Here is a 21,141-nt window from a genome sequence, read left to right as displayed (position 1 = left end):
TCCATCTCCAGACAGCTCCTCATCACTGCTCTCATCATATCCTCTACTCATATTATACTCCTCACCCTCATCTCCTTCAAATGCCTGCTTTCCTGCATTCCATAGTTGCCATCCAACTCCTGAGGTGCCTGCCATTGGTCTTGAAACTTCTCCAGTTCCATATGATTCAAATGTTGGTGACTCTCCATCAATGCTGGAGAGTTGGAGCTTATGTTTTGCTTTACTTGCACCAGTAAGTCCATGCCTTGTATATGTGGCATGTTTAACAAATGGTGTTGTTGGTGGAGTAGGATATGTGTGGTGTGTTGATGCTGCTGAGAAAGGACGATGTTCTGATGATAACAACTCTGGCTTGGATTGTCTCTGCCTACCCTTCACATGCCTGGAGCACATTTTCATTCTAGGCTTCAGATACCTGGGACGCTTCTTGGATGCACTTGTTGGAGGTAGTTGTGGTTGTTGAACTGGCATCTGTTGGAGAGTTTCGACTAGGTTGACTAGTGGCTCAGCTAGAGGTTTGAAGTGTTCCACATGTTTCTCTTCTGCAATCCATCTACCCAGCATGATTTCCTTATGCCTCCTTTTGATTTCACGCTACAACCTAGCAATCTCCAATATGGTAGGAGCAACCTCCTCCAATGTTGACTTATGGTTCCTTTGTTTGATATACATACTGGTCAGTGTTTCTCAGTATACTGAGGTCTGAGAGTTTGAGCTCGGCTATTTATACATTTTGGACCCATACCAAGTGCAGATTGCCACTGACTAAACAGTGACTGAACAGTGACTGAACAGTGACTGAACAGTGACTGAACAGTGACTGAACAGTTAAACAGTGACTGAACAGTGACTGATCAGTAATTGAACAGTGACTGAACAGTGACTGACAGTGACTGAACAGTGACTGATCAGTAATTGAACAGTGACTGAACAGTGACTGAACAGTAATTGAACAGTGACAGAACAGTGACTGAAAAGTGACTGAACAGTGACTGATCAGTAATTGAACTGACTGACTGATCAGTAATTGAACTGACTGACTGACCACTGAGTGGATGACCCTGCCGTCCTGCCACAGACACGCTGAACACTGGTGAGCATGGTCCATGTGACAGGATGAGCTAGGGTCATTGAGAATGCCCATGCTAAATGTCCTAACATGAAGGAGGCGAAGTGGGATTCGCTGAAAATATCCATCTTCAATGCCACCCTGATCCAGAGCAGCACGGTCATGCTGATCCAGAGCCTCCCATGGACATCCTGATCCAGCATGTCCACCATGGACACATTAATCTAGTGTGATGGAGGTCTCCATGACCATGCAGAGTGACAGGTCCTGCATGACCATCCCGAGCCAGAGTCCCCTATATATGAAGGGCCACTGCCAAAATTGAAGCCATCCTGGCCTCAGCCGGCGGGACGATTGCCAGCCGCAGCGGGTCGACTGTTGGTGGAGGGATGGCAGCCATGGGTGGGGCGACCGGTGGTGGTGGGGCGACCGGCAGTGGTGGCCGGATGACTGGCGGCGGTGGGGCGACCGGTGGCGGGGTGACTGGCAGTGGTGGGGCGACCAGTAGCGGCCGGACAACTGGCGGCGGGGTGACTGGCAGTGGTGGGGCGACTAGAGGGCTGTTCAGGAGACCCTGCTCTACTAATATCTATTCACAGTGCTGCTTTTCGGGATACTGTACAAACTGATGGAATATGCAGCATTTCAGAATGAGAGGAAAGGTCAGCAGAGGTCTATCAGGAGACCACAAAATATAGAAGAGGATTTTCAATGCTTAATATATATATTCTGTTTTATAATGGAAAATAAATGTATATGGATTCGAACCTAGAACCTCCAACTTGGGAAGCTGACTTGCTAACCACTACACCATAGAGGATTTATGTTTAAAGACTTAAATTATATAGAATATGATACTTCTTCATACTAATGATAACGAAATATTGAGAAGTGAGTCATGATTGGGTGGCATTGTCATAGACCTGTTGACAAGGAAGGTTATCCCCACCACCACCACCACTTTTCTCTGTTTGGTATAAGACGGCTTGTCAGCACTGAGAGGTATTCTGTCTACTGCGACATGTTGTCAAACAGTGAGCTATGTCTGCGGGATGCAGTGATTGAGCTTGAGAAGGAGGAACTACATAATCATGGTATTATCTCGTAGACAGACATTTTCAATGATGCAGGACATTTGATTTCAGAGTTTAGGGTCCAGAGTCCAGAAGTCCAGAGTTCAGAGCCCCGAGTCCAGAGTCCAGAAGTCCAGAGTTCAGAGCCTGAGTCCAGAGTCCAGAGTTCAGAGCCCAAAGTTCAGAGCCCCGAGTCCAGAGTCCAGAAGTCCAGAGTTCAGAGCCTGAGTCCAGAGTCAAGAGTTCAGAGCCCAAATTTCAGAGCCCCAAGTTCAGAGTTCAGAGCCCCGAGTTCAGAGCCCCAAATTCAGAGTTCAGAGCCCCGAGTTCAGAGTTCAGAGTTCAGAGCCCCGAGTTCAGAGCCCAGAGTTCAGAGTTCAGAGCCCCGAGTTCAGAGTTCAGAGCCCCAAGTTCAGAGTTCAGAGCCCCAAATTCATTTTTTTTTTTTTTTTATTTATTTTCCATTTATTCCTGATTTTATGTGTTTTTAATTTTTTTTTTTTAAATTTTCTGATTCATTCTCCATTTATTCCTGATTTTATGTGTTTTAATTTTTTTTTTTTTAATTTTTTTTTTAATTTTTTTTCTAATTTTCAATTTTTTTTTTAATTTTCTTTTTTTAATTTTTAATTTTTTTTTTAATTTTTTTTTTCATTTATTCCCGATTTTATGTGATTTTTTTTTTTTTTTTGATTTGGATGACCTTGAGGTTAGATTTGGTTGTCTTGGGTGACCTTGAGGTTATGTTTGGTCATCTTGGGTGACCTTGAGGTTAGGTTTGGTTGTCTTGGGTGACCTTGGTTAGGTTTGGTCGTCTTGAGTGGCCTTGGTTAGGTTTGGTCATCTTGGGTGACCTTGAGGTTAGTTTGGGTCGTTTTGGGTGACCTTGAGGTTAGGTTGGGTCGTCTTGGGTGACCTTGAGGTTGGGTTGGGATCATCTTGGGTGACCTTGAGGTTAAAGGCGGTTCTGGAACATTTGCTCCAGGATTGGTAATATATATCTACTCCGAACTATTTTAAAGATGATTTCAAATTTGTCTCTGAAGGTGGGAGGATAGATGCTTCACATACTAGAACCGGAGAAAGTACTTTAAGGATACCCAATCATCGAACTACTATTTCCACAAAATCCTTCTTAGTCAGTGCTTGTTGTGCATGGAATACACTTCCTGTTTCTATCAGGTCTATCGAGAGCTGAGCGAGCTTCATCCTGACTTTAAAAAAACATATTTTGGAACAAATGACTGAAACTGTCCGGCCCTAGAATGATCACATGACTACCATCCCTCACCCATTTCACCAATATAAACCTTTAAACCATGTTATAGAACGAATTGTATATATATATATATATATATATATATATATATATATATATATATATATATATTATATATATATATATTGTAACATATTTTAATTTGGATAGATGAATAAAAATCCCTAGCTGAAATATTTATAGGTCTAAGTGAAGTAATTGGCTAATATCGCCAAAGAGATAACGTAAAGATTGGAAAATATCAGACTTCCTGACTAAACTGTACAACAGCCTAAGAGGAATGGAAATAAAATTCGCTAATATATGATATTATATAAAATATTGAAAATTGAGGTTAGGCATAAACATTTAGTGATCGGCGACCTAACGATCGACCGAGCCATACAACGTAGAATCTGACCAAACACCTTGGCAGAAATTTATTGTGGCAAAACAGTATGCAATTTGAGGAACTAAAGGTCTCACATGGCTAATTATTGTAATGTATGAAACAACTAATAACCTATAAAAAATTACTTAGCATGTAAAGAGCATATTTAAAAACCCCAACAAAAAAAATTAAATGTATTAAGGAAGTAGGAGGTTACTGGGCGCATGAATACTGTAATAATTTGCATGCACCAATCAAATAGTAGCAATTGATAGGCGGCAATAGTGAGCCGATTCAAAAATATTTGTATATATTTCTACAAATGAATAGAATTTATAAAAAATTGTTGTATAGTCTATGTTTTGGATATGGCCCGAAGGCAAAGAAATTATTGAATATATAACATAAGTAGTAATTCAATATTTTAATATGGTCTATTTGAGCCTTGAATGGCGGAGGACTAGAATATTCAAATTTTTATGCAAATTTAGAAATCGGAAATGAGAATTGTAAAATTGAGAAACGAGAACGACACTCGCCTGCCAACTGCCACCATGAGAGGTCACTAAAAATTATAGAGCGTAATACCTTGCTATATCTTGTAATAATTTAAAGTTAAATTGAATTACTAAACTTCTTATAAGACTTTGTGATGCTCTTATAAAGCAAAAGTCATTTTTTAAATAATTTGTAACCCCTTGGAAGAGACGACTCCGGCTACAATAATCCAGGACCACCGGGAGTTGGATCGACATCAGCAGCTCATAAGAAAATTCCGACACGTGAGTGGAAAATATTGAAATAGTGATAGGGCACCCTCAGTGCTTCGAAATTGAATAAGAATCAAAGCTAGCTCGTCGGAAGGGTTTTCTTATAAATTAAGAATTTGGTAAAAAATACTTGCGCAAGTAAATGTAGTATTAAAGGTATTTTATTAGAAAGTAATGAATCAATCTACATATCAGAAGATCTATAAATCAAAGAAGTATAAAATCTAGTCTGTTAATACACATTCATATGAACATTAATTTCTGCAATATAATTTGTGATAATTTAATGTAGCTCTGATTCACTAGATGAATTGCTCTATTTATTCCTTCAGGTGCCGAATCTCGCACCCTGAGATAAAATATATATTTATTACAAAGGAATCTTTTAGATACTATAGAATTTAATATATATATTTGGATTACTAGTTGTCAATTTATCAAGCTGATTTTAAGTATTTAGTTTTAATGGAATTGTCCAAGTCGACAGGTATTAGCAAGCTGATATCGCAGCTACATGCAAATAAATGCATAAGATCATAGAAATAAAAGCACATGGTAACGTTTCGTGCTGTAGAATTTAGAGAATAGTATTTAGCCTGTGATATTCTATTGACTTCGATTATTGTTCTATTTTATATTATATATTTTTTGTCGCACTATATATTTTTTTTTGCTCTGATTTATTTTTGCAATATTTGTTAATATATGTATCAAATTGTTTATGGTGTGTGATTTATTTTTTATTCCTCAATACTATAGGATAAGTACCATATATATATTTTTAATGAATTATCAGAATTATTTTGGAAGCTTATATCTGGGCCTATAAAGATTTTTATGAGACTGTATCCTATTAAAAACCACGACCTTGATTCTTATAATTAGTAAAATATTTCATGCTCTACCGACTGATGCCAAGCAGGAGGCTAATCGTTATTTAACTATAAAAAATAATGTGACAATATATATATATATATATATATATAATATAAACTCATGTTATCTGAATTATCCACTGCATACTGCTGTATATTACTGGAAGTTTATAACCCTGATCTACTTTCAGCCTACTTCATTTTATTAATCAATTATTTGATCTTATCTACGTATATAATTATTTTACTTTATCAATTCTCTGTTTTTTTTCTCTTTAATATTCATATTGATTAAAACTTTTACAATATTTCCATTAATAGATAAATCCTTAGTTTAAATAACAAAATATACGTTTTGGTAGAGAGTTAGTGGGGAGGATATTTTTAATATTTTTTCCGAAGAATGGACTTTGATATGTCCAAAGCTCCGCCAATTTATGTAGATGCATGACAATATTATATTACTGTTATTCTAATTGCATATAATCTTTATTCACATTGATAGAATTTTTATACTTCGAAAAATTCGTTGAATAATCAGCAATACCGTCATTTAATGTAAATTAGGGTATAAGACAGTGAATATTGTAACATACATGAATAAAGAAATATGTTTGGTTGATACACCATTTTATTGTCTTTTTTCTTTAGGGCTACTTTTGATATGAATAAATTTTCAAGTCAAAATGGCATTAATGTCCGAAACATGATGTGACAGAATAATTTAAAAGGGTACTGAGCTTCATATTTTTTATGAATAAAGAACTCTAATCTAATCTGATCTCTCCAATTGCTGATAAATTTGTGCCTAAGCCAATTCTTTCTGAAAGCTCACAGTTTAAAGTGAATATCACTATGATATTTAAAAACGGTGAGTCATCAAATAAGATGGAAAATTATCAATAACTAGCTGGCCCGGCGAACTTTGTACCACTAAATAGTTAATGCATATCATGACGAACTTTGGCTTTATACACACCTGAGGAGGCGCAATGCGGCATTTTGCATTCAGGTGCTTCTTGCTTATTGGTTTGGATGGAAGAACTCACACATACTTAATCGGGCATGGCGTGGAACAGTGTGATAAGCTAATGTCTGTATGATCAACTCTTTGTATCACCAAGCCGCGCATCCTCAGGTGTGCTTAGCCTTAATTAATCTGATGGACTATATTTTTAATAAAATAATTATCCAGAAATCAGTATCCACATTTATATCTCAATATATGGACTTCCTATGTGCTAAGTTAGTTGTTCAGCTGATTGTATTTTTAGATACAGTTGAATCTTGCAGCTTTCTAGGAAATTGAATTTACAGCATTTTGAGTTCTACGACCCAAGTTTGGTCGTCTTTCATATCACAGCATTATTATAAGAATTGGAATTTTGTTTATTAGTAGAAAGAAAATAGAAAAACTGGTGTGGCGCACTCACACAACTTTCCTTGCCGTTATGAAAATTGATCACCTGACGCTAGTGTCCACGCGCATCTCAAGTCTACTATTCGAAGATTTGAGCCAGCTGGTGACAGGGCAATAACGCTGGAGACACACGAGGTCTGCTATCTCTTCATAGTGAATCATTTAATAGAATCAACAGTTGCCAACAGTTTGCAATTGGATAATCACATTTTCTCAAATTTGGAGCTTATTTTTAATTTTAGGTGAAAATGTTACAAAACATTAATTGTAGAGATTCTCATGCTCAATCTATTTCACTCGAAATTTTCTGTTCAAATTGTATCTAAAGCCTGATAATTGAGAATCTAGAATCGAACTTTGCGTAGATGGGGTGGAGCTCCTGAAATTTTTACAGATATGAGCTTATTGATGACTATTTCAGGTATAACTTTAATCAAAATCGTTGGAGCCGTTTTCGAGAAAGTCGCAAAAAACACTGTTTTTGACAACATTTTCGCCATTTTAGCCGCCATCTTAAATCACATTTGATCAAAATTGTTCGTGTCGGATCCTTATATTGTAAGGACCTTACATTCCAAATTTCAAGTCATTCCGGTAATTGGGAGATGAGATATCGTGTACACATACACACACACACACACACACCACACACACACACACACCCACACAACACACACACACACACACACACACACACACACACACACACACACACACACACACACACACACACACACAACACACACACACACACACACACACACCACCACACACACACACACACACACACACACACACACACACACACCACACACACACACACACACACACACACACACACACACACACACCACACCACACACACACACACACCACACACACACACACACCACCACACACACACACACCACACACCACACACACACACACACACCACACACACACCACACACACACACACACACACACACACCACACCACACACACACACCACACACACCACACACACACACACACACACACATACACACACACACATACAGATCAATACCCAAAAACCACTTTTTTGGACTCAGGGGAACTTGAAACGTATAGAAATTTGGGTACTTTAATTTTTTCGGAAAGCAATACTTTCCTTACCTATGGTAATAGGGCAAGGAAAGTAAAAAACAGATCTACCGACGGCTGTTGGATGACGCAATGGTTATAACAGCTGATTTTTTTTTGTGTGTGGCCAGCTCACAAATCTTCCTCCATAAGGGTTACATGTAAACTTTGATTGATTGATTGATTGATTGATTGATTGAGTACTTTATTTATGTAGATTACAATATATACTGTCTTATACACTTATATACAATAGCTTACAATACAGCAAAATTATAGATGAATTTACATTATATAGACTAAGAAAATAATTGTTGAACTGTATATGATATGAAAAAGCAATTTGTAATATAATAACTATAATAATTATATTGTTATGCATCTACATAAATTGGCGGAGGTTTGGACATATCAATGTCCATTCTTCGGAGAGAATATTAAAAATATCCTCCCCACTAACTCTCTACCAAAACGTTAATTTCATTATTTAAACTAAGGATTTATTTATTAATGCAAATATTGTGAAAGTTTTAATCAATATAAATATTTAATAGAAAAAAAAACAGAAAATTTATAAAGTAAAATAATTATATAGGTAGATAAGATCAAATAATTGATTAATAAAATGAAGTAGGCTGAAAGTAGATCAGTAATCAACTTTCAGTAATATACAGCAGTATGCAGTGGATAATTGAAATAACATGAGTTTATACTGGGTGCGTGCAAGAAAGGTGGATGTTTTTAGAACAGATAGTATTCTGATTTGGGTAGTCGGATTGGGCCAGCTGAAGTGAACATGTGTTCCGTAGATCATACCATTTTTTCTAGTCATTGTTTAATCGGCATCATGGATTCGTGGAATGTGCAACATCGTGTGTTTACTTACGACAGTTTTGTGCGTAATAATGAGAGTATCATTACAGTTCAGCGCGAGTTTCGTCGTCATTTCAATCTTGCGAGAAATGAAAATGTACCCACTCGTAACACCATTTTACGTTGGGTAAAATCATTTCGTTCAGTAGGAACAGTAATGAATAAACGACCACCAGGGGCTCATCGCACTGTACGCACTCCACAAAATGTGGAAAGAGTTCGGCAAGCCATACTCCGTAGTCCTAATCGATCTGCTAGGAGACATTCTTCTGAACTGAACATCAGTGATCGGTCAGTAAGGCGTATTTTACATAAAGATCCAGGATTTCATCCCTACAAAATGGCCATGGTTCAACAATTGAATCCTGGCGATTATGTAAAGCGGCTGAATTTTGCTCGAGAAATGGAGGCCACATTTGACCAAAATGAAAACATCATTTTGTTTACGACAGATGAAGCACATTTTCATTTGAATGGTACCGTTAATCAGCAGAACTATCGTTATTGGTCAGATGAAAATCCAAAATTAATGCATGAGAGACCATTACACAGTCCCAAGGTGACAGTTTGGTGTGCTGTGAGCAGTATATTTGTTATTGGTCCATACTTTTTTGAAGACGACAACGGGACCACTGTAACTGTAACCTCAGAACGTTATAGACAGATGTTCACTGGATTCTTCCTTCCTGAATTAAGAAGGAAACGTATTCCTATCCGGCAAGTATGGTTTCAGCAGGACGGGGCGACAGCTCACACAGCAAGAAATTCAATGGAAGCAATTCGGGCTGTTTTTCGTGGTCGCATCATTTCTCGGTTTGGTGACATTGATTGGCCTCCTCGGTCTCCAGACCTGTCCATGTGCGACTACTTCTTGTGGGGTTTCCTAAAGTCACGTGTTTACCAGCATAAACCACGTACACTTCAAGAACTAAAGGGAGCAATTCGCGAGGAAGTCGAACAAATTGGCAGGGCAATGTTAGAAAGAGTACAATCCAACTTCCGAGAGCGGCTTGTAAAGTGCATTGCTGAAAACGGCCGTCACCTGTCAGTCATTTGTTTCAAAAGATGTTTTTTTAAAGTCAGTATGAAGCTCGCTCGGCTCTCGATGGACCTGATAGAAACAGGAAGTGCATTCAATGCACGACAGGCACTGACTAAGAAGGATTTTGTGAAAATAGTAGTTCGATGATTGGGTATCCTTAAAGTACTATCTCCGGTTCTAGTATGTGAAGCATCTATCCTCCTACCTTCAGAGACAAATTTGAAATCATCTTTAAAATGGTTCGGATTACCGTATTTCAAGATATCTCTAACAAGCTTGACTATTCGAAAAAGCCTTTGATTGGGAAGCTTTAATGTTGAACTAGCAATGTAGGCTGGGGTGATATGATCATGGCGTTAGAGAGAGTAGACGAAACGTAGACAATAATTTTGGCAACGCTGTAGTTTATCATTCAGAGTGACTTGCATATCGTTTAGAACAGAATTACAATACATTAAATGAGGGAAGATGAGAGATTGAACCAATAATAATTTAATGTTTCTAGGGAGAATATCGTGCATTTTCTTCAATGCATGCATGGCTGAGAATACCTTTTTACAAGTTTTGTTCACTTGTTCTGACCAGTCAAGAGTATTATTCATAATAATGCCTAAATTTTTAACTGAGCTACAGTAAGGAATGTCATTACTATCTACACTAATTTTGTGAATCGATTCAAGGTCAATATTGTTTATAAGACGACTGTAGGAACTGTAGGAACTGTTTTGAGGGACTGTAGGAAAGAGTCCTAAAGTTGAATTATAAATTTGATAGGTCATAAACCTGGTCCTGAACATAACGAACACAACTAAAAAAAATCATCAAATTCGGTGCACACATGAAAAGTTATTGAATGTCAAAATTCGAGGCTTGATTTTTATTCATATAGATTATCATTTTCACGTTATTACCTTGCGGTGTGTAATATAATTGATCAAAGGCAATCGGATCCATATTGTAAGCATAAGCAACTTCAGAATTGGGAATTTTCTGCTTTCCTCCGAACCTCTTATTGACTGCTGCCAGCCTTCCACTAAAAAACAACAACATTCACTTTCAATTGTCAGCAATGATTGAATGCCATCCATAAGGAATAATGTTTACCTCATGAATGTCAAACTGTGTGCATTCGTTGCATGGCCCTCACATTAAAATTTGATTGTGGTAGCAAAATATCGCATATGATGACGTATAGTCAAACTATATAATATATACATGTTCTGACATGCAAGCTTTCTGTTTCTGCTTTACAATAATTATCAAAACATTTGTATAATACAATCTTTTTTTTGTTTAAAAGCTAAAACCCAACGTCCTTACCTACCCTTCCATCTCTCAAACCCTGAAGGTTTCTCCAAAATTAGGAAATTGAAGAAGTTTTAGGCAATAGCCTGTTTTTTCTTTCCAGACTATTGTATTGTTTGCTTCAATCAATAGATAAATAATCTTCTAGGTCGTGTTCATATTTTACAGTTTGGCTATACGTCAGCTTGTGAATTTCGTGGATGAGATATTTTGATTCTCTTCAATTGTGAGCGCTGCCCAGGACCCCACATCACATAGGCATAATGATTGTACCTAGAATGGGACCTGTACCTGTATTCTATAGTCCATACAGAATCATTTTTGAATGAGAGGAATATGCGGCGCAAGGAAATGGAGGGAGATATATAGTCAGTCTGTAATGAGGGCGATATGGTCTGTAGTGTCAGTTTTATCATTCACGCTGATCACACGATAAGTTATTAGGTTTATTCTGGTTTAAATTGACAGAAACTTATTTTCCAAAGGCTAAAAAACGCTTCCGATTGCATAAAAACTCATAAATTTTTTAATACCAAAATCAATTATCTTGCTGGAGGCCGATGAACTGCTGTCATGAACATGAAATCAATTTATAACCATATTCCAATAACTATGGATGAGGGAAAACACTTGAGAAATTAGTCATCAAACATTTTTGATGATGAGACACATATGGGCGCTTTCGATTAATTCCCTAATTATGCATAGAAAGGCCTTAAACGAGCTTGTTTGATTTATCACTCACATTAATGATGTTCTTGACGGTCTCGTGATTGAATTAATTATTTCCAATAATTAATTAGGCAGGTCCCTCTTGTCTCTGCTGGGCTAACGCATGGTCCTGGTTTCTTATAGATTTCTTTCCGAATTAAAGATATATTCGTGGGAATTGATTACAAATTACGAACTCTTCAACAACACTGAGTTCACAGATAATTTAACATTAATTACAAATATTTCACATTTAAAAAAGGGGTTGGCTTGATAATTTTAAAATGTTGAAGGAAGAAAGAACCCTAAACTCTATGTGCATCCTCTCAGGTCAAGATCACAAGCCAGAAGAAAGTGGTTTTCAGAAAAACTTTATCTCTTCCTTGAACAATTTGTAAGCCTCTTTCTGATTGGCTTTTAATTTAGTAAACTCAATACAATTGGTTGCTTCAGAATCAGGGCTTCTTCAACTCTATAATAGAAAAAATTAAATAAAAAGTTTTTATATAAATATATGGAGTGATTATCTTAAACTATATTCATAAATAAATCGCGATATAAGATGTTGATAGATAATATACATTTAGATTTTTATGTGAGTTTTGTATACTCTTGATTTTCGTGCTTTTTAGATTATAATAAATATTTATACAGAAATAATAGTTGTCCGTATTTCTATACATCAACCTTCCTTAGTATATATAATACATCTTTTGTGAGTAAATTTTTATAATTCAACCTATACTGGTTGATCGAACAATCAGCTGATTCGCTAGGTATTGATTCAAATAACTATCAATTTATTCTAGATTGATTGATTCATTTAAAAGTGTAAACAAATAATTCTAACCTCAATGTACATGCAAACTTTCTTTTTTATAATCCGCCAATGATAAATAAGCCGCTTTATAATTTTAATTCTGCTAATGGTTCTCAGTTGTTGAATCCCAGTTATACATGTTTTCTTGAATTACTCGATAATGTGATAATACGATTACTCTTTATTGCTAACAATATTCGATTTAGGTTGATTGATCCTTTGACTAGGTTTAACTTTCTTCTCCATTTTATAATTCTATTAAAATTCACTAGTTTACTCCAAATATTCTGTGGTGCTGAAATACCACATGACAATGACTAAATGAATAAATGAATTAATGAATAAATGAATAAATGAATAAATAAATGAATAAATGAATAAACGAATAAATGAATAAATGAAAAATGAATAAATGAATAAATGAATAAATGAATAAATGAATAAATGAATAAATGAATAAATGAATAAATGAATAATGAATAAATGAATAAATGGATAAATGAATAAATGAATAAATGAATAAATGAATAAATGAATAAATGAATAAATGAATAAATGAATAAATGAATAAATGAATAAACGAATAAATGAATAAATGAATAAATGAATAAACGAATAAATGAATAAATGAATAAATGAATAAATGAATAAATGAATAATGAATAAATGAATAAATGAATAAATGAATAAATGAATAAATGAATAAATGAATAAATGAATAAATGAATGAATAAATGAATTAATGAATAAATGAATGAATAAATGAATAAATGAATAAATGAATAAATAAATGAATAAATGAATAAATGGATAAATGAATTAATTGTTAAATTATTAAATTAATAAATCAATAAATTAATAAATCAATAAATTAATAAATTGATAGATTAATAAATTAATAAATTGATGAATCAATAAATTAATAAATTAAAAAAATAATCTATATTTATATAAATGCGAAATGGCACTCACTCACTGACTGACTGACTCTCTCACTCACTCGCAGAACTAGAAATCTACCAGACCAAAAACGTTCAAATTTGGTAGGTATGTTCAGTTGGCCCTTTAGAGGTGCACTAAGAAATCTTTTGGCGATATTTCAACTCTAAGGGTGGTTTTTAAGGGTTTAAGGTTCGTCTTTTAGCATGTATATTCTTCTTATTCCAATATCTCAAAATTATAATTGAAATGTCAAGAATTTTGTCAGGTTGGCATTAAGTTGAGTTGACTTTGTTAGGTTGGCACCAAGTTGGAGATTGGAATGTATTTATCCAGGACCTCCTAAATACCAATTTATCCAGTACCTCCTAAATACCTATCTAGGAAGTACTGATTTATCGCGGAAAAATTGATTGGGTACTGCTATTTCAATCAGAGCTATTCCTGGAAATATTATATTACTGGCCGTCAGGCTCGCTTTGCTTGCCATATCTGTTTAGCCAGACGTTTAGTCTGGACCACCGACTGGATCGTCCTAACATATGATACAAATATGACATAACATTTCAAATTTGGTAGGTGTGTCCAGTTGGCCCTTTAGAGGCGCAATAAGAACGGATTTGAAAAAATGTCCAAAGATTCGCCCAAAATCTGCATTTTCAGCTTTATCGAGAGAAAATGTTCAACTTAACTACAGAAGCTCAGCTGTGGTGCAATAATGTTGTGTTAGAAGGAATTTGAAATAATGCCAAAGTATGCCCAAAATTTGCGTTTTCTCAGCTTTTCTGCCTTAACTCACCTTTTCCAATAATTGATGGAAATATATTTTGAAAAATTCAGTACACAGGTTTAGCTGAGGTGGAAGAATTTTGTTTGCCAAAGATACGCCGATATAGTGACAAGTGTTTTTCGAGATCAAATTGACATAATACGTTCAAATTTGGTAGGTATGTTCAGTTGGCCCTTTAGAGGTGCACTAAGAAATCTTTTGGCGATATTTCAACTCTAAGGGTGGTTTTTAAGGGTTTAAGGTTCGTCTTTTAGCATGTATATTCTTCTTATTCCAATATCTCAAAATTATAATTGAAATGTCAAGAATTTTGTCAGGTTGGCATTAAGTTGAGTTGACTTTGTTAGGTTGGCACCAAGTTGGAGATTGGAATGTATTTATCCAGGACCTCCTAAATACCAATTTATCCAGTACCTCCTAAATACCTATCTAGGAAGTACTGATTTATCGCGGAAAAATTGATTGGGTACTGCTATTTCAATCAGAGCTATTCCTGGAAATATTATATTACTGGCCGTCAGGCTCGCTTTGCTTGCCATATCTGTTTAGCCAGACGTTTAGTCTGGACCACCGACTGGATCGTCCTAACATATGATACAAATATGACATAACATTTCAAATTTGGTAGGTGTGTCCAGTTGGCCCTTTAGAGGTGCACTAAGAAATCTTTTGGCGATATTTCAACTCTAAGGGTGGTTTTTAAGGGTTGAAAGTTCGTCTTTTAGCATGTAAATGAAAAATGAATAAATGAATAAATGATAAATGAATAAATGAATAAATGAATAAATGAATAAATGAATAAATGAATAAATGGATAAATGAATAAATGAATAAATGGATAAATGAATAAATGAATAAATGAAAAATGAATAAATGAATAAATGAATGAATAAATGAATAAATGGATAAATGAATAAATGAATGAATGAATGAATAAATGAATAAATGAATAAATGAATAAATGAATAAATGAAAAATGAATAAATGAATAAATGGATAAATGAATAAATGATAAATGAATAAATGGATAAATGAATAAATGAATGAATGAATAAATGAATAAATGGATAAATGAATAAATGATAAATGAATAAATGGATAAATGAATAAATGGATAAATGAATAAATGGATAAATGAATAAATGAATGAATGAATAAATGAATAAATGAATAAATGAATAAATAATAAATGAATAAATGAATGAATAAATGAATGAATGAATGAATGAATGAATGAATAAATGAATGAATAAATGAATAAATGATAAATGAATAAATGGATAAATGAATAAATGAATGAATGAATGAATGAATGAATAAATGAATGAATAAATGAATAAATGAATAAAGAATAAATGAATAAATAAATGAATAAATGAATGAATGAATGAATAAATGAATAAATGGATAAATGAATAAATGATAAATGAATAAATGAATAAATGAATAAATGGATAAATGAATAAATGAATGAATGAATAAATGAATAAATGAATAAATGAATAAATGAATAAATGAATAAATGAATAAATGGATAAATGAATAAATGGATAAATGAATAAATGATAAATGAATAAATGAATAAATGAATAAATGAAAAATGAATAAATGAATGAATAAATGAATGAATAAATGAATAATGAATAATGAATAATGAATAAATGAATAAAGAATAAATGAATAAATGAATAAATGAATAATGAATAATGAATAAATGAATGAATGAATAAATGAATAAATGAATAAATGAATAAATGAATAGATGAATAGATGAATTAATGAATAAATGAATGAATGAATGAATGAATAAATGAATGAATAAATGAATAAAGAATAAATGAATAAATGAATAAATGAATAATGAATAATGAATAAATGAATAAATGAATAAATGAATAAATGAATAAATGGATAAATGAATAAATGAATAAATGAATAAATGAAAAATGAATAAATGAATGAATGAATGAATAAATGAATAATGAATAAATGATAAATGAATAAATGGATAAATGAATAAATGATAAATGAATAAATGAATAAAGAATAAATGAATAAATGAATAAATGAATAAATGAAAAATGAATAAATGAATAAAGAATAAATGAATAAATGAATAAATGAATAATGAATAAATGAATGAATAAATGAATGAATGAATGAATGAATGAATGAATGAATGAATGAATAAATGAATGAATGAATGAATGAATGAATGAATGAATGAATGAATGAATAAATGAATGAATGAATGAATGAATGAATGAATGAATGAATGAATGAATGAATAAATGAATAATGAATAATGAATAATGAATAAATGAATAAATGAATAAATGAAAAATGAATAAATGAATGAATAAATGAATGAATGAATAAATGAATGAATGAATGAATGAATAAATGAATGAATAAATGAATAAATGAATAAATGAATAAATGGATAAATGAATAAATGAATAAATGAATAAATGATAAATGAATAAATGAATGAATGAATAAATGAATGAATAAATGAATAGATGAATAGATGAATTAATGAATAAATGAATGAATAAATGAATAATGAATAAATGATAAATGAATAAATGGATAAATGAATAAATGAATGAATGAATGAATGAATGAATGAATGAATGAATGAATAAATGAATAATGAATAAATGATAAATGAATAAATGAATGAATGAATGAATGAATGAATGAATGAATAAATGAATGAATAAATGAATGAATAAATGAATGAATGAATAAATGAATGAATGAATGAATGAATAAATGAATAAATGATAAATGAATAAATGATAAATGAATAAATGATAAATGAATAAATGAATAAATGAATAAATGAATGAATGAATGAATGAATAAATGAATAATGAATAATGAATAAATGATAAATGAATAAATGATAAATGAATAAATGATAAATGAATAAATGAATAAATGAATAAATGATAAATGAATAAATGGATAAATGAATAAATGAATAATGAATAATGAATAAATGATAAATGAATAAATGGATAAATGAATAAATGGATAAATGAATAAATGGATAAATGAATAAATGATAAATGAATAAATGAATGAATAAATGAATGAATGAATAAATGAATAAATGAATAAATGAAAAATGAATAAATGAATAAATGATAAATGAATAAATGAAAAATGAATAAATGAAAAATGAATAAATGAAAAATGAATAAATGAAAAATGAATAAATGAAAAATGAATAAATGAAAAATGAATAAATGAAAGAATTTTGTTTGCCAAAGATACGCCGATATGGTGACAAGTGTTTTTCGAGATCAAATTGACATAATACGTTCAAATTTGGTACAGAGGTTCCGCTGAGGTCTACTAGTAGGCAGGAATAGCATGAGCTGTGAGATGCGCGAGAGGAGAGATAATGGAGTGAGAGTGGGAAGGCCACTCGAAACTAAGAGAGGGGAGGTGGCAGGAGCTTGTTGAGACAGAAAGGCTCACTGTCGCCTTTCCTACTGCTTATGCTATTAGGCCTATGCAAACCGGAGCGATGTGCACCGTACGGAGGTCAAGTTGAGACTGAGTCAAATGCTTCCCCCACCACTAAAATTCTCTCTCGGGCTACGGCGCATCTTGAACTTAGAGCTCATGCTATTCCTGACGGGCTGTACATGCAGGCAAGCGAAGCGAGCCTGCTGATCTCATTTTTGGACGATCCAGTCAGGGGTCCAGAGGGCGGAGCCCCCTGGCTAGACGGTTATGTGATGAGCGAAGCGAGCTTGATGGCTAGTAAACTAATGAATTGATAAATTGATAAATTGATTGTAATAGTGTGAGAACAATTGATGAATATTGCTTGATAAATTGACAACACAGAGTGGCGTGACTCGCTCCATGCGCTCACTCTCTCTCTCTCTCTCTCTCACCATCCATCCATTGCAGTCGCTGTAATTTGGTGTTGGATGACACCTATTGTCTTATTACAGGCTACAGCGTTACTGTACATGATTATTAGCATTTTGAAATTGATTTTACCTGCTGGATTGAGAGTTGTAATCATGCGTAGTTGAGCAGTGCTGGTGTACGGTGCTATGGTTTTGTTTACTCTAATTGTGCATTTGGGTGAGTGTTTAATAAACTATGGAAATTCATTAGATCCATTGCTCAGTTCATTACAAAAATTATTATTCAAACTCTAAGACAAGCTTTCCACCCGCTATCACCCAGGATTATCAAAATTTATTTCAAAAGTTATTATGTTCAAATTCCAGTGTATACAGAGAAAGAGAGAGCGAGAGAGATGGCAAGATTTTTTTAGTATGTTTCATGTATAACTTAAGGAAGAAATATGTTTTGATTTATTAGATGTGTTTTGTATTATGTAGAATGTGAATTGTTTATTAATCGAGATTTTTTCTGTAACTTATTGATTGCTCAGTAATGCAGTGTTGCGCTATTTATGACTAGTAGATTGTTTAGGTTTGTCCCTTTTATTGCAATTATGATTTTTATTTACTCCCACTTTTTCTTTCTATAATGAGCTTGTTTTATTGAATGTGTTTTGGATTACGTAGAAGGTGAATTGTTTGTTAATCGAGATTTTATTGTAACTATTGATTGCACTGTAACGCAATGTTTTGCTATTGATAACTATTGGATTGTTTAGGTTTGTCCCTTTTATGGTTATTATGAGATTATCTTACTCCCAGTTTTGCTTACTTAATGAGCAGATTATTGAAATTTCTTTACATTATGTGTTCGATATTCTTGAGTAGAGGAGAAAGAGGAGTCCTAGGACAGGAAACTTGATCATGTTGGTTGTTGATGTTTTGCTTCAATCTTTGGGAACTTTTGCTTTCATGAAGTGCTCAGAGAGACACATATTAAGTGAATTGAGAATAATGGAACTCAATTTGATTTTCTATAGAATTTAGTTTGATTTTGTTTAATGGAATTAAGTTTGATTTTTCATGAAAGTTAGTTTGATCTTGCATGGAATGTAGTTCAATTCTTTTATGGAATTTAATTTGATCTTTAATGGAGTGTAGTTCAATCATTAATGGATTTTATGTTTAAAATATATGCTTTATTCAGTTGAAACTTGCCTGTAACTTGTCTGAAATCGTGAGGGTTGGTGACAAATGATATTCATATTGATATATATTAGGTAATAAATTTATCTTTTATCCCAGCTTGTGTCCTGGTTATTGTGTCTTAGTCATTAAGTTTACCCCATTGTAAGAGGAGCCTTGAGGAGTTCTGCACTGGTTACATGGTAAATTGATAAATTGATAAATTGATAAATTGATTAATTGATAAATTGATGAATTGATAAATTGATAATGATAAATTGATAAATTGATTGATTGATGAATTGATTAATTGATAAATTGATAAATTGATGAATGGATTAATTGATAAATTGATGAATTGATAAATTGAATGATTGATTAATTGATAAATCGATAAATTGATAAATTGATTAATTGATTAATTGATTAATTAATAAATCAATAAATTAAAAATTGATTATTGTTAAATAGATGAATTGATAATTGATTAATTGATAGATTGATGAATTGATGAATTGATAAATTGATAAGTTGATAAATTCATTAATTCATCAATTGAATTATTGGTGAATTGATTAATTGAATCATTGATTAATTGATTATTGATTAATTGATTGATTGATTCATTGATTAATTGATCATTGATTAATTGATTAATTTATTAATTGATTAATTGATTAATTGATTAATTGATTAATTGATTAATTGATTAATTGATTAATTGATTCATTGATTAATTGATTAATTGATTAATTGATTAATTGATTAATTGATTAATTGATTAATGATAATTGATTAATTGATAATTGATTAATTGATCAATTGATAAATTGATTAATTGATCAATTGATTAATTGATTAATTGATTAATTGATTAATTGATTAATTGATTAATTGATTATTTGATTATTTTTATTAATTGATTAATTGAATTATTGATTAATTTATCAATTAATGAATGAATAATTGAATGAATATGGAAAATAAAGATAAAGCAATTCAAAATAGGTTTTTTGAAATAAAATATTAGTGAAAAGAAGAAAGTTTCATAAAATGTAAACAAAAAAGTGAAATCATTGTGTACTCCTCCAAGCCCCCTCCGGCCCTGACCCACTACCTTCGTAAACAAAGCTGTAGTGCATTCGTGTGATGTCAGTACAGGTGGGGCTCCTGCACCAATGAAAATCCGTTGATTCCAGTTGATTTATATCTGCTAGTGTGTTTATTGTTGTAGGTGCTCTGTGCTGATGTCACACGAATGCACTACAGCTTTATCTATGGTGGTAGTGCCCTAGCCCGGGGATAGATTTTCATAATCATCCTATGAACAAGTTTTGATATCTGTTTCTTCTTACTTTCTATTGAAATCTCACAGACTCTACGACACAGGCCTCAATGAACATCCTGAGAAAATACAAAATTTTTATTTTGTACCTCAATATTAGAATATTTAATCTCAATATTGAATGTTTGGAACTCACTCAGGCTCTGGCTTTTCAATGTCGTTCATGAATGAAACAAATTCATCCTCTGTCATTCCAATTTTTTCAGATTCCTCAGTTTTGAAGCTCACTCTTTCTATTGCTGTTAGTAGATTTTTATGAAACTCTGCAAACCAATTTACAGTTAAATTCAT

General features: G+C 32.7%; 1 protein-coding gene across 1 annotated transcript in view; it reads right to left on the bottom strand.

Annotated features, from left to right (window-relative positions):
• LOC111049538 overlaps nucleotides 1-21,141 on the bottom strand; it is a 54,178-nt gene that overhangs the window by 7,603 nt on the left and 25,434 nt on the right. The window contains exons 6-7 of the mRNA XM_022335631.2: nucleotides 20,987-21,113; nucleotides 10,789-10,910 (exon numbers count right to left, since the gene is read on the bottom strand). Coding sequence (XP_022191323.2) covers nucleotides 10,789-10,910; nucleotides 20,987-21,113 — 249 coding nt within the window. The remainder of the gene's footprint in view (nucleotides 1-10,788; nucleotides 10,911-20,986; nucleotides 21,114-21,141) is intronic.

This window comes from Nilaparvata lugens, chromosome 13 (assembly GCF_014356525.2).
Source record: "Nilaparvata lugens isolate BPH chromosome 13, ASM1435652v1, whole genome shotgun sequence".
NCBI classification, from domain to species: domain Eukaryota; kingdom Metazoa; phylum Arthropoda; class Insecta; order Hemiptera; family Delphacidae; genus Nilaparvata; species Nilaparvata lugens.
The sequence above is the reverse complement of the archived record's forward strand: the minus strand, read 5'-3'. Positions and strand labels throughout refer to the sequence as shown.